At 42.5% G+C, this 13587-nt stretch overlaps 1 protein-coding gene across 1 annotated transcript in view; it reads left to right on the top strand.

The window, feature by feature from the left end:
• Positions 1 to 8930: 8930 nt before the first annotated feature.
• USE1 (unconventional SNARE in the ER 1) overlaps positions 8931 to 13587 on the top strand; it is a 115800-nt gene continuing 111143 nt past the window's right edge. Inside the window, exon 1 of the mRNA XM_089667540.1 lies at positions 8931 to 9084. Coding sequence (XP_089523666.1) covers positions 8941 to 9084 — 144 coding nt within the window. The 5' untranslated portion in view covers positions 8931 to 8940. The remainder of the gene's footprint in view (positions 9085 to 13587) is intronic.

The raw sequence follows: 13587 nt of genomic DNA, 5'->3' as shown, positions 1-13587 counted from the left end.
CCGAGGGACCAGGGGAACAAGAGTGCCAGCAGGTGTTGCCTGAAGAGCTTGCAGTTGGAGTCCTGAAGAGACTGGCGAACCACCAGTTCAGGAATGGTAGCGATGTTTCAGAATCCCACCTGGGCTAAAAGGGCACTCCGCTTGCACAACAGGATCAGGATAAATGACCTGATCTCCCAGCTGACTTGAAGCAGGAACAGTTTATGGTGTGCAGAGCTGGTATAATAGACAGCCAGGCGGCACTCGAGCAGGACAGGAAGCTGGGATCGGAGACAGGAGCAAGGTCACAGGACAAGACAGGTACGGAATCTGAAGTCAGGTAAGGAACGAGCCAGGTCAGCAACAAGGGGATCATACAAGAATACAGCAGGACACAGGGAAACAGCTGAAGACCAGTCAGCACTAAGTACAGGCAGAAGCATCCTTTAAATAGTCCGTCTGGCGCCAATATTCACTGTGAGTGTACGCGATTGCGAATTTCTGTGCATGCAAACGTCTGGTCACTATTCTGCGGAGATTGCTATGCGCATTTCTATTAGCCAGCTGTCTCACAGGATTTCCCTTACAGAAGGGAACTCTTAAGGTGTCAGCATACCAACACATTTTGGACAATTTCATGCTCCCAACTTTGTGGGAACAGTTTGGGGATGGCCCCTTCCTGTTCCAACATGACTACACACCATTGCTCATCGCAAGGTCCATAAAGACATGGATGAGTGAGTTTGAGGTGAAGGAACTTGACCGGCCTGGACAGCGTCCTGATCTCAACCCGATAGAACACCTTTGGGATGAATTAGAGCAGAGACTGCGAGCCAGGCCTTCTCGTCAGACATTATTACCTGACCTCACAAATGCACTTCTGGAAGAATGGTCAAACATTCCTATAGACACACTCCAAAACCTTGTGGATAGCCTTCCCAGAAGCGTTGAAGCTGTTATAGCTGCAAAGGGTGGGCCAACTCAATATTGAACCCTACGGACTAAGACTGGGATGCCATTAAAGTTCATGTGCGTGTAAAGGCAAACGTCCCAATACTTTTGGCAATATAGTGTATATATGTAAAGCGCTGCATAAATTGAGGGCGCTATATACAGTGGGGAAAATAATTATTTGATCCCCTGTAGATTTTGTAAGTTTGCTCACTTAGAAAAGAAGGGTCTATAATTTTTATCATAGGTGTAATTTAAATAAAGTCAGAATATCAACCAAAAATCCAGCAAACACATGATACATGTTATAAATAGCCCTGAGAATCCGGCAACACTCCCTCCAGCTCCACCGCAGTATTGCTCGTTTTGCTGACCTGTTACAACGAGAATTGGCTAGAGCTACTACTAAATTGGCGGCGGATCTGAAACAAGATTTTCAAGAACTGGGCCAACGTCTTGATAGTATTAAATCTAAAGTTGATGCGACAGTCCATAATGTGTCCCAAAACTCCAATATGATCACCGAATTGCAGGATCGACTGGATGAAGCTTACTGTAAAATTGATGATTTAGAGAACTGGGCCAGACGTTACAATTTCCGCATTCGGGGGCTCCCGGAATCCGTCAAAGAGCTTACTAGTCTTGCTCAATCCCTCATGCGATCCGCGATGCCTGAAATTGATGGTCTTCATACAGAGATTGATCGTATTCATAGGGCACTGATCCCCTCTAGACCAGGGGGGCCTCCTAGGGATGTTGTTATCAACCTGCATTTTTTCTGGGTCAAGGAAGCTGTCATGAAATATGGTAGAGAAACTCCGGAGCTGGAACTTGTGGGACATAAAATACAAATTTTTGTGGATGTTTCTCCGAACACCATCCACAAATGGAGATCCCTCAAGCCATTACTTTTCCACTTGGTACGGCGGGATATCCGCTATCGTGGGCCTATCCTTTCCGGCTTCAGTTTACCTACAATGGAAAACCTTATATGTTCTCCACATTTCAAGAAGGTGAAGAACTCCTGCTTCAATTGGGTATCATTTCCCATAGTCCTTCATCTCATTCTCCATTGGGAGCTAACGCTCGTCCTCCACCGCTTTCACCATTGTGGACTGCTTTATCTTCCAGGAAGATGAAATTGCATCGAAAGACTACTTGAGGTTTTTCTTTTTGACTTTCGGGCTTCGTAATTTTTCCTATTTTTATGTGGTGGCTTCTCAGTGGTTCCCTTGGGAACAATAGCTGCCACTGTTAGACTGTTTCAAGAAAAAAAAATGTATATGGCTGTTTGTCCCAATGTGATCTTTATTTCTGCTGATATTTGTTCTTGTGGTGTTCTGGTTATATTAATGTTTACATTATGCTGTTTTTTATTTTTTGTGCTGGGAGGTCTCTAAGGGCCCTCCCAGACATAGACTCTCCCCTGAGATAGTTCTCTGGGTAGACCCCTTCCCTTGCAGTGCTTTAGTCCTGAAAATCCTGGTTTATTCTGCTTTGCTTGTGTTATAATGTGTAATACCAGAGTTTGCTTGACACGAGGGTTTGAATACTCCACGTGTCTTCTTTCTCTTCTTTTTCTATGTTTTCTTTCCTTTTTTTTCTTTTTCTAGCCAAGGGTCAGCGTCTTTGCTATGGGTTAATCCTGATTTCTCTCGTGCTCTTGGAGTGGATAGCCCTCGCCGACTATAGTTTGCTAGTTATTGATCATGTCTCCCCAACGGTCTGACAGAAGGGTTATCCGATTGCTCTCTCATAATGTCCAAGGTTTCAACTCTCCTTCCAAATGTATTAAGCCCGTTAATTCATACCTCTCTTTAGACATGGATATCATAGCCCTTCAGGAGACACATTTTCCCCCTTCTTTTACCCCACGATATGTCCACAAAGATTATCCTCTTTGTTATTTTGCTAATACCACAGAGAAGAAACGAGGGGCAGCCCTTTGTTTGTCCCACCATTTGTCCAAATTGATTTTACTAAATCTAAAATTATTAAGGATCGGGAGGGATGCTATCTTCTGGTGAAAGGTTACTTGGGAGAAAACTTGCTCACTTTTTTGGTATACTATGCTCCAATTATCAATCAGGTGGAGTTCTTTCATTCTTTATTGAGCTCTTTGGCTTCAGAGCTTGAGGGCGATGTTATTTTGGCTGGGGATTCTAGCCTAGCATTAGATCCGCTGATGGATTGATCCCGTATCGTCATGCTTAAATTCCCTTCTAGACAGAGCCGTAAGTTTGCTCAGCTCTTATATCGCTATGATCTCGTCGATGCCTTGAGAGAAGCTAATCCAAATTCCCGAGACTACTCCCATTTTTCTAGAGCTCATAACTGTTATTCCCGCATTGAACATACATTCCTCCATACGAGTTCACTTTCTAGATTGAATACAGTTAAAATTCTTTCTACACCCTGGTCTGACCATGACCCGGTTCTTTTAACGCTTTCGTCTTGGACACATGGGAGGACTGCTCTTCATTGGTGCCTTAATGAATCTCTCTTAGGTAACGCTTCATATTGTCTTGATATTTCCACACATCTGAACTTTTACTTTGAAATGAATAAGGCGGATGTCACGACTATTAATTGGGCGGCTCATAAGGCCTCGGGTTTTTTTTTATTCAACTGTCTTCACGACTTAGGCTCGAAACTAATTGATTTTGACTAAATCTAAAGTATATACTGATCTTGTTGCCCAACATAAAAAGACACCTGATCCTGCTTTATTGGTTAAACTTGACCATGCCTGATTGGAACTTAATTTTGCCTTACTACTACTATGACGGATAAACCATTATGTTGGGCCAATCACAAATTTTTCACTTGGAGGGACAGACCAGGTACCTTATTAGCATGAAAGCTGTCTCCTAAACATTCTCATGTCGCTCTTCCTAAAATTAGTCTGACTACCGGTGCTCTATCTCAAGATCCCAGTAAAATCCTCCCAAGAGTTTCCTTCCTTTTATACTGATCTTTACTGTTCACCTCGAGAGGACATCTCCTTATCTACAAAAAGTTTTCTGAGTTCTGTGACTCCTCCTTCTCTTCAGGAGGCTCATAGAGAATTAATGGATCAGCCTATCACTTGCGAGGAGATTCAGAACGCCTTAAAAACCTTAGTTCCACATAAATCCCCAGGAACAGACTGCCTTCCTCATGCTTATTATAAAGCTTTCCCTGACCTTCTGATTCCACATATGGCCCATTTTTTTAATTATTTACGAGACGGGGGAGTGGTGCCTTCTGACGAAAATAAAGTGTTCATGGTCCTTGCCATTTTGGCTATTCTTCTATCCATTCGAATGGTAGTTTTTCGCTTTTTCCAAGTCTTTCAGGTTTTGGTTGCCATTTTAAAGCATATGCGATCATTTTAGCTGAGCAGCCTATCATTTTCTGCACTTCTTTATATGTTTTCCCCTCTCCAATCAACTTTTTAATCAAGGTACGCTGTTCTTCTGAACAATGTCTGGAACGACCCATTTTCCTCAGAGAAATGCACTGAAACCAGCATGTACAACATTTGCTGCCTTCCTTCCTTAAATAAGGGCAATAATTGCCACCTGTTTCTCAAAGAATGAATGACCTCACTAATAGAACTCCACACTGCTATTATTTTGAACATGCCCCTTTCAATTAGTGATTTAATTACACAGAATCAGCAGCATGCATGTCATGACTGTTGGGTCTGTTGGATTTCTATTACTCTACTACACCTGCTAGTAAATTATTTGCCATGTAGAAATATTATTTCTACCAAAAACAGTGATTGATCAGGTTAGTGATGTCTGACTGCTATTATTTTGAACACAACTGTATATGCTTCCCTTGTTGATCCAAATATTAAGCTCTCTTATATGGTGTACTGGGAAAGGGATTTAAATATTTCTCTGGAGCTGAACACTTGGCAGAATATGGCTAATGCTTTATCTAAAATCTCAATTAAAACTACACTCATTGAATCTAACTACAAAACGCTTCTTTGGTGGTATTTGGTCCCTACACGTCTTGCTAAAATGTACCCTTCTGTGTCACCCAGCTGTTTTCAACATTGTGGACAGGAGGGTACTATGCGCCACATACGGTGGAAATGCACTGTGGTGACAAGGTTTTGGATCCGTTTATTTCATTTCCTTTACTCGGTAATGGGGGTTAATATTCGTAGATCCCCTGAAATAGCTCTATTTCATTTATTGTTCACTGATATTCCTAAGAAATCGCTTAAATTGATTCTTTATATCCTATTGGCGGCAAGAGCTATGATAGCCAAACATTGGAAACAGTCAGCTGGAATTAGTCAAACGGAAACTTAATTGGAATATGATTAATGATAAACCTACTAGTGTACTTAATAACAATACTTCTAAATTTGAGAGCACGTGGGACCCATGGCTTCGGTATATTTTTGTTATTTAACGGACTCTTGGCTGGCCCTCTCTCCTATTTCTTTTCAGTGTTTTATTCTTTACTTTTCTTCTTCAGTTCTTTCCTCACTTTTTGTTCTCTCTACTTTTGTCTACTACTTTAATGATATTATTTGTACCACTCTGTTTATGACACAATTTGCTCATAATCGATCAAAATCTGCATGTGCTACCAGTGTATTCCTCATTACACTTCATTGGTCGATTTTGTTGTTGTGTTGCTACACATTGTACTTGAATATACAGTTTCAATGCTTGCTGTTCTACAACTCGTCATGTTGGTGGGTTGCGTTTCCTGTCTTTCTGTATAGTGTTTCTAAAAATCCATAATATACTGAAATATAAATTTGGTGTTATCACTCTCACTCTCTCATACTGGTGACTGGAAGTTCAACATGGCACCTCATGGCAAAGAACTCTCTGAGGATCTGAAAAAAATAATTGTTGCTCTACATAGAGATGGCCTAGGCTATAAGAAGATTGCCAAGACCCTGAAACTGAGCTTCAGCATGGTGCCCAAGACCATACAGCAGTTTAACAGGACAGGTTCCACTCAGAACAGGCCTTGCCATAGTCGACCAAATAAGCTGAGTGCACATGCTCAGCGTCATATCCAGAGGTTGTCTTTGGGAAATAGAGTGCTGCCAGCATTGCTGAAGAGGTTTAAGGGGTGGGGGGGTCAGCCTGTCAGTGCTCAGACTGTACGCTGCACACTGCATCAAATTGGTCTGCATGGCTGTCGTTCTAGAAGGAAGCCTCTTCTAAAAATGATGCACAAGAAAGCCTGCAAACAGTTTGCTGAAGACAAGCAGACTGAGGACATAGATTACTGGAACCATGTCCTGTGGTCTGATGAGACCAAGATAAACTTATTGGGTTCAGATGGTGTCAAGCGTGTGTAGCGGCAACCAGGTGAGGAGTACAAAGACAAGTGTATCTTGCCTACAGTCAAGCATGGTGATGGGAGTGTCATGGTCTGGGGTTGCATGAGTGCTGCCAGCACGGGGGAGCTACAGTTCATTGAGGGAACCATGAATGCCAACATGTGACATACTGAAGCACAGCATGATCCCCTCCCTTTGGAGAATGGGCCGCAGGGCAGTATTCCAACATAATGACCCAAAACACACCTCCAAGACAACCACTGCCTTGCTAAAGAAGCTGAAGGTAAAGGTGATGGACTGGCCAAGCATGTCTCCAGCCCTAAACCTTATTGAGCATCTGTGCGGCATCCTCAAATGGAAGGTGGAGGAGTGTAAGGTCTCTAACATCCACCAGCTCTGTGATGTCGTCATGGAGGAGTGGAAGAGAACTCCAGTGGCAACCTGTGAAGCTCTGGTGAACTCCATGCCCAAGATGGTTAAGGCAGTCCTGGAAAATATTGGTGGCCACACAAAATATTGACACTTTGGGCCCAATTTGGACATTTTCACTTAGGGGTGTACTCACTTTTGTTGCCAGCAGTTTAGACATTAATGGCTGTGTGTTGAGTTATTTTGAGGGGACAGCAAATTTACATTGTTATACAAGCTGTACACTCACTACTTTACATTGTAGCAAAGTGTCATTTCTTCAGTGTTGTCACATGAAAAGATAGAATAAAATATTTGCAAAAATGTGAGGGGTGTACTCACTTCTGGTAGATACTGTATATGCAGTGAAACTTTGCATGCCTATGTGTACAGGGCCATTCAGGGCAATTCAGTGAAAAAAACCCCCAAAAAACCTAATAATTTCCATCCACCACCATAAAGTGCTCTTGCTTACAGCAAAATCATTCACAAATGCCGTCACCGTCTCCCTGTGAATTAAAAATCACCAGAAATGATGACTACAACAGCATAAACGCCCCGTGTTTAAACAGAGATCCCAAAGGTGCACGTGTCTGGCAAATGACTGTGGTAACAGGTGTCGCTCAGTCTGGCTGGAGCTTGGTGACTGATGGCGGCAGCTTCCTCCCTCCTCCCCTCCCGTATTCCTCCATACACCGGACATCTCTCTCCTCTCCGCTACTATTTTTTCTCCCGCGGCCGTCAAAAAGTGCTCCTCCTTACTTGTAGTAAATAATCCACAGTGCTATGCGATGGATGGACATTATCTTTTTTTCCACTGAATTTTTTACTTTATGGACATTGAATACATTTTGGTTTTTGTTATATTACATTTTGATTTTATGTTTTATTTGACATTATTTCATGATTGGCGCTACACTTTTATATATTTTTATACACATTTATTTAGGTTTGTATACTACCTATTGGTGTCAGCTGCCTTACACTTTTAAAATCAGAGTGGATATTTTTTGTTTTATTATACCTACAATTGCCATACATGGCTCTGTTATCTGATTGACTATTAACTGTTCTATGGACTTTTGTTGAGGGAGCCAGGTGGAAAATTGTCAGATGCAGCCATTATTGGAGGTTGGTTTATTGGCATTTTTTTTTGTCTTTTAAGATAGTTGTGCAGGCCATACATGGGTCGAATTCCAAACTAATTTTCTTTAAAAATTCATTTGTGCATTTTGTATTCCGATGATGCCACCATTGATTTCAAAATTCGACCAACTAAGTTCAATTTCACGTTACTACAGAAAAGAATTTTTGTGGCCAAGCATTTTCTTTCCAGCATGCTCATTTCTTCTTCAATTACATTTCTCACATCAGTAATTAAAAATTTGTTAATTAAAAAATTAAAAAAAATGTCCAACATGCCCGATCACTCAAATTTGATGGTCGCTTAAAAATCTTCCATTTCTGTGGCCCACTAATGGTGCAAAATTTGAACGAAAATTCTTAGAAAAGATTTTCAAAAGAAAATTATTTTGGAATTCAACCCATGTATGGCTGGCTTTTGAGTAATGTGTTTGATTTCTTTTATTTCTTTCAGGTACTTATATAGCGCCATCAATTTGTGAAGTGCTTTACATATATATTGTGCATTCACATCAGTCTCTAACCCTCAAGGGGCATACAATCTAAGGTTCCTAACTCACATTCATATACACATACTAGGGCCAAGATAGACAGGAGCCAAATAACCTACCAGCATGTCTTTGGAGTGAGGAAGGAAACCCACGCAGGCACAGGGAGAACATGCAAACTACAGTCAGGTAGTGCCAGGGTTGGGATTTGAAACAACAACCCTACTACTGCCAGGCAGAAGTGCTAACCATTTAGCCGCTGTGCTGCCTGTATGTTGTTTATCCTGTATGCTTTACAAATCCGCAAAGTTGGAGAGAAGATAGAAGGCCCTATCTACAAATGTTTTCTGGTTCCCATGGCAGCCAGAATTTCAGCAGAGATCAGAAATTACAAGCCTTTTTTGATCGTCTCAGAAACCGTGACATGCGCAGATGCTTCATGGGAGGACAGATCTTGCCGCTACAACACCGTCATGGTCTCCTCTGTGGACGGGTTTCTTTTAAAGCGAGTAACTCCCAACCACAAGTGGAATTCATCTTACATGCACTGGGCAACAGCGCCTCCTACCGTCACCCATTCAAAATGCCCACACTGTAATCCCTGCTTTGAGGTGCTTCCGCCTTTCTCAAGATGGCAGCGCCGTCAGGCTCTGACGTGGCATTATGCGTCCCGTTACTTCCGGAATCCTGGCACAGCTTGTCAACATGGCCAAGACCAGGCTGGAACTGAATTTTGTGCGGCTGCTGTCACGGTGCGAGTCTATGGCCTGTGAGAGAAGAGAGCAGGGGGAGTGGAGGCTGGAGAAGGTGAGACAGACCTCACTGAGGTGTTCTGTTCTATACCAGCCCTCAGAGTCCTGCCACCCCGGAACAACCATTCATCGTGTTCAGCACGGTTTTCTCCCTGTCATGTCTAATACAAATCGCAGGGGGCGCAGTCACATTACCTAGAACATGTCATTGTGATGTGTAAGAGTTGCTGCTTTGCAATAGTAGTGTATACTTCTTGCCATTCATTTAGATCCGAGGTTCCCAGCTAGGGGAACTTGGAAATATTTATGTAGTGGTGGAAAAAGGCTGTATAGGGAGTCAGGGACTTAATTCTGTTTAGTCCACCGAGAAAAAGGCTGTGGCGTGTGGAAGTGCTCTCAGAAGGTCCACAAAGTAATTCCACAGCCATGTTATCTGACATCCAATCTATAGTTCCATCTGCTTACACCTCAGTCAGTCCCCCAGTGGTGTGTTGTGCCCTTTGCCTCTCTTAGGCCTAGTTCACACTGGCATTGAAAGCAGGCATTTTCAACGCTCAAATACCTGTGCAGTTGATAATATGAACAGTGCGTGGCACTGTTCATATCAAAATCTGAAGTGTTAGCGTTGCTTCACTTCAAAATTGATGCTTAATGACAAGTTTGAAAGGAGTTGAAGTATTTCAACTCCTTTCATTCAGGTCTACAGCATTGAGGCGCATTAGTACATTACAGTTAGTAATAGCCGTTTGTGGTGCGGTTATAACGCACCAAAACACAAGGCAACCGTGGTTCAAACACTCATGAAACACTTAACGCAGGGCTTGAATTTGCTGCTCGCCAATGGCAAGTGGAAATTATGGTGGGGGCGAGTGTGTCCCCCAGAGCCGTCTTGCTGAGTAGACTCGGAGCTCAGGCCGGATCTGTCATTGACACTGGGAGCCATCAGACTACACAGTAGCTGAGTGCAGTGAAAGCAGAGTGTGTGCTGTGCTCTCTGCCTCCCCCTAGAGTGCAGTACCCGGCTCTGTGAGTGAACAATGAAGTACTGCAACTTTTTATGGGGGGGGGGGGTGTACATGTGTGTGTACATGTGTATGTGTACATGTGTCTGTGTGTATGTACATATGTGTATATGTACATGTGTCTGTGTGTATGTACGTGTGTGTGTGTGTGTGTGTATGTACGTGTGTGTGTGTGTGTATGTACATGTGTGTATCTGTACGTGTGTGTGTGTGTGTATGTACATGTGTGTATCTGTACGTGTGTGTGTGTGTATGTACATGTGTGTATCTGTACGTGTGTGTGTATGTACATGTGTGTATCTGTAAGTGTGTGTGTATGTACATGTGTGTGTATGTACATGTGTCTGTGTGTATCTGTACATGTGTCTGTGTGTATGTACATGTGTGTATCTGTACATGTGTCTGTGTGTATGTACATGTGTGTGTATCTGTACATGTGTCTGTGTGTATGTACATGTGTGTGTATCTGTACATGTGTCTGTGTGTATGTGTATGTACGTGTGTGTGTACATGTGTCTGTATGTGTTTGTGTGTATGTATTTCTGTGTATGTACATGTATCTGTGTGTATGCGTGTCTGTATGTGCCTGTGTGTGTATACGTGTCTGTCTGTCTGTGTGTGTGTGTGTACATGTGTCTCTGTGCGTGTGTGTATACAGGTGTCTCTGTTTGTGTGTGTTTGTTGGTGGCGAGTAACTCTAAGGCCTGGCTAGTAGCTCAAGACTTGAAATTTTAAGCCCTGACTTAACACATCTGTTAATGTGCATTTAGGGCCAGTTCACACCACAAAAATGCACTCTGGATGCATTCTGGATACGTTTTTGCTAACAGTTCACACCACACGCAGTTCTCGTGCAGTTTTGATGCAGTTTGCTATGTTCCAGTATGGTTTTGTGCAGGAAAAATGCAGCATGTTCCATTTTTTTTTTCTACACTGGAAACTGACTGGAACTGACAGTACTGGTGTGAACCAGGGCCTTGAAATACATGGAAAACACTGTGCATGCGTTTTAATGCAGAAAAAAGTGCACTGAACTGCATCTAGTGTGAACTAGCCCTAAGGCTATAGGCAAGTTCCATAAGCATCAGTATTTCAAGCAAGTGTGAACAAGCCCTTGGGGTCAGTTCACACCACAAAAATGCACTCTGGATGCTTTTTGGATACGTTTTTGCTTCCAGTACACACCACACTCCATTCTGGTGCAGTTTGCTATGTTCCAGTACAGTTCCATGCAGAAAAAATGCAGCATGTTCTGCTATTTTTTTCTGCACCAGAAACTGACTGGAACTGACTGCATTGGTGTAAACTAGGGCCATTGAAATACATGGAAAACACTGTGTGTGAATTTTTGAAAAAAAAAAAAATGCACTGGACTGCATCTGGTGTGAACTAGCCCTTAAAGCGGAACTCCACCCAAAAGGGTATGTTCCGTTTGTTGGCATCCTCCCCCTCTCCACTTCCACATTTGGCACTTTTATTTTGGGGGGGGGGAGCTTCTGGCTGTTTGCTACTGTGCAAGGCTTCACTGCTGGTTTCCCCTAGTTAAGCCAATTAAGGAAATCAGCGCAGATGAGGACATCGCTGGATCCCTGGACAGGTAAGTATCCTTTTATTAAAAGTCAGCAGCTACAGTATTTTAGCTGCTGGCTTTTAATAGTTTCTTTTTTTGAGACCGGAACTATGCTTTAAACTGAAACTATAGTTCCACTATGATACACTATGAGCAGGCAGGCATTTTATTGCAGAAGAGACATGCAATGTCTTCACTGCAACAAAACATACCTGCCTGCTCAAAGTGATCCCCGAAATGTAAACTGAGCTGCGCAAGCGGCCAAGTCGATTCTGTATACCAGAATGACTACCTCCTGTGCATGCCCAGGAGTGACATCATGCCACGCTGGCCAATGAAGATGGCTGAAACCTGGCACATAGGAGAAAATGCCATTGGAAGCATTGGAAAGGTGAGTATCCTCTGATTTAGTTCTGCTTTAACCACTTTCAAGTCTGGATTGTTTCACCACTTCCTGCCCAGGCCATTTTGTGTAGATTTCAGTACTGTCATACTTTGACAGTTACTCATGCAACACTGTACCCAAGTGAATTTTATATAGTTTGAGACATATGGAGCTTTCTTTTGAAGGAATTTAATTACCACTGAGCTTTTAATTTTTTTGCTATAAAAAGGAAAAAAGACAGAAAACTTTGAAAAAAACCTCAGTTCACTTAGTTTGTGATTTACATGTGATCCAGGTGCCATGCAATTTAATCCCATTCATTTGGGCTTAATCCGGGTGATCTGGGTGCCACACAGCAACCAAATCGCATGGTATTACTGTACCATGCAAACCGATGCAGGCAAACGCATTGCGTTTGCAAACTGTATTTGGGTTGTTGCTAAGTTAACACTGATACATGCTGCAGATTGCAAGTGCAGTGCATTTTAAATGAAGTGCGGGAAACGGACGAGGAACACGTTTCCTGCACCACATTCTAGTGTGAACTGGCCCTTAAATTTTGCAAATAAATAATCATTTTCATAAATTTAGGCCAACGCGTTTTTGGGCGAATAACTGTGTATTATTTAGTCTGTGTGATGGCTATAGAGTCTACAAACTATGGTATGTGTATGTATGTATGTATATATGTGTGTGTATGTATATATATATATACACATTAACCCTCATTGATGTCCTGACTGCCTATCTCATTTCTTGAGGCCGTATGTCAGGACAGTGCTGAAATCCCCCCCAATTAACCCTTTTTAGAAAGTATATGGTCCAAGGTGTTTAATAAGTGACATGGTGAGTTTTTTTTGAAGTTGTAATTTTACAAAACTTTTTTTGAAAGTTAAGAAATTAAATACATTTTTTCACAATGTTGTAATTTTAACAAGCTCACATGGGTGAGACTTTTTCACAGCCTAAATGCATTGAGGAGCTCAAAATCCAAGCAGCACCTTTGGGCTTTTAAGAAAATAAGTTGTACATCTAATTTCCTAACTGTCCATCACATTTCTTGAGTTACACCAGAAAGTATGTTTACTCTGCCGACGCTGAGAGAGAGAACAGAGGCACGCCGAGAAGGGGAGAGCAGGCACAGTCAGCTTGCCACGCAGTAGAGCGAGAGAGGGACTGACACGATAGAGACTGAGGAGGAAACCGCTGACCAGCAGGAGAACAATGAGAGTGGGAGCAGGAGTTGGGACACACTGAAGGAGGGTGCTGGAAACGGTGACAAATAAGTGTCTGACTAACAGGAGAATGTAGGAACAGTGACAGAATTCAGGAGGAGCTGGAGAACAGTGAGTGCAGGTGTGGGATTCGGAAAACATTGACAGGAGGGCACAGTAGACGGTGACAGAGGAGCGGCTGGCTTATAGGATGATGCAGGAACAGTGACAGGTGGAGCTGCAGGCACGCTGTGAGTGAGAGAGTGGGACACAGTCAATAAAACCCTAAACAATAAAAGCTAATGAGGTTTTAAGGTACCATACCATATATAACAAAAACTATACAAAAATAAGAAAAAAAGAGTTG

This window comes from Staurois parvus, unplaced genomic scaffold, assembly GCF_062004578.1.
Source record: "Staurois parvus isolate SC_StPar_1 unplaced genomic scaffold, SC_StPar_1.0 ptg000053l, whole genome shotgun sequence".
NCBI classification, from domain to species: domain Eukaryota; kingdom Metazoa; phylum Chordata; class Amphibia; order Anura; family Ranidae; genus Staurois; species Staurois parvus.
This window is presented reverse-complemented; position numbering and strand designations above follow the sequence as displayed.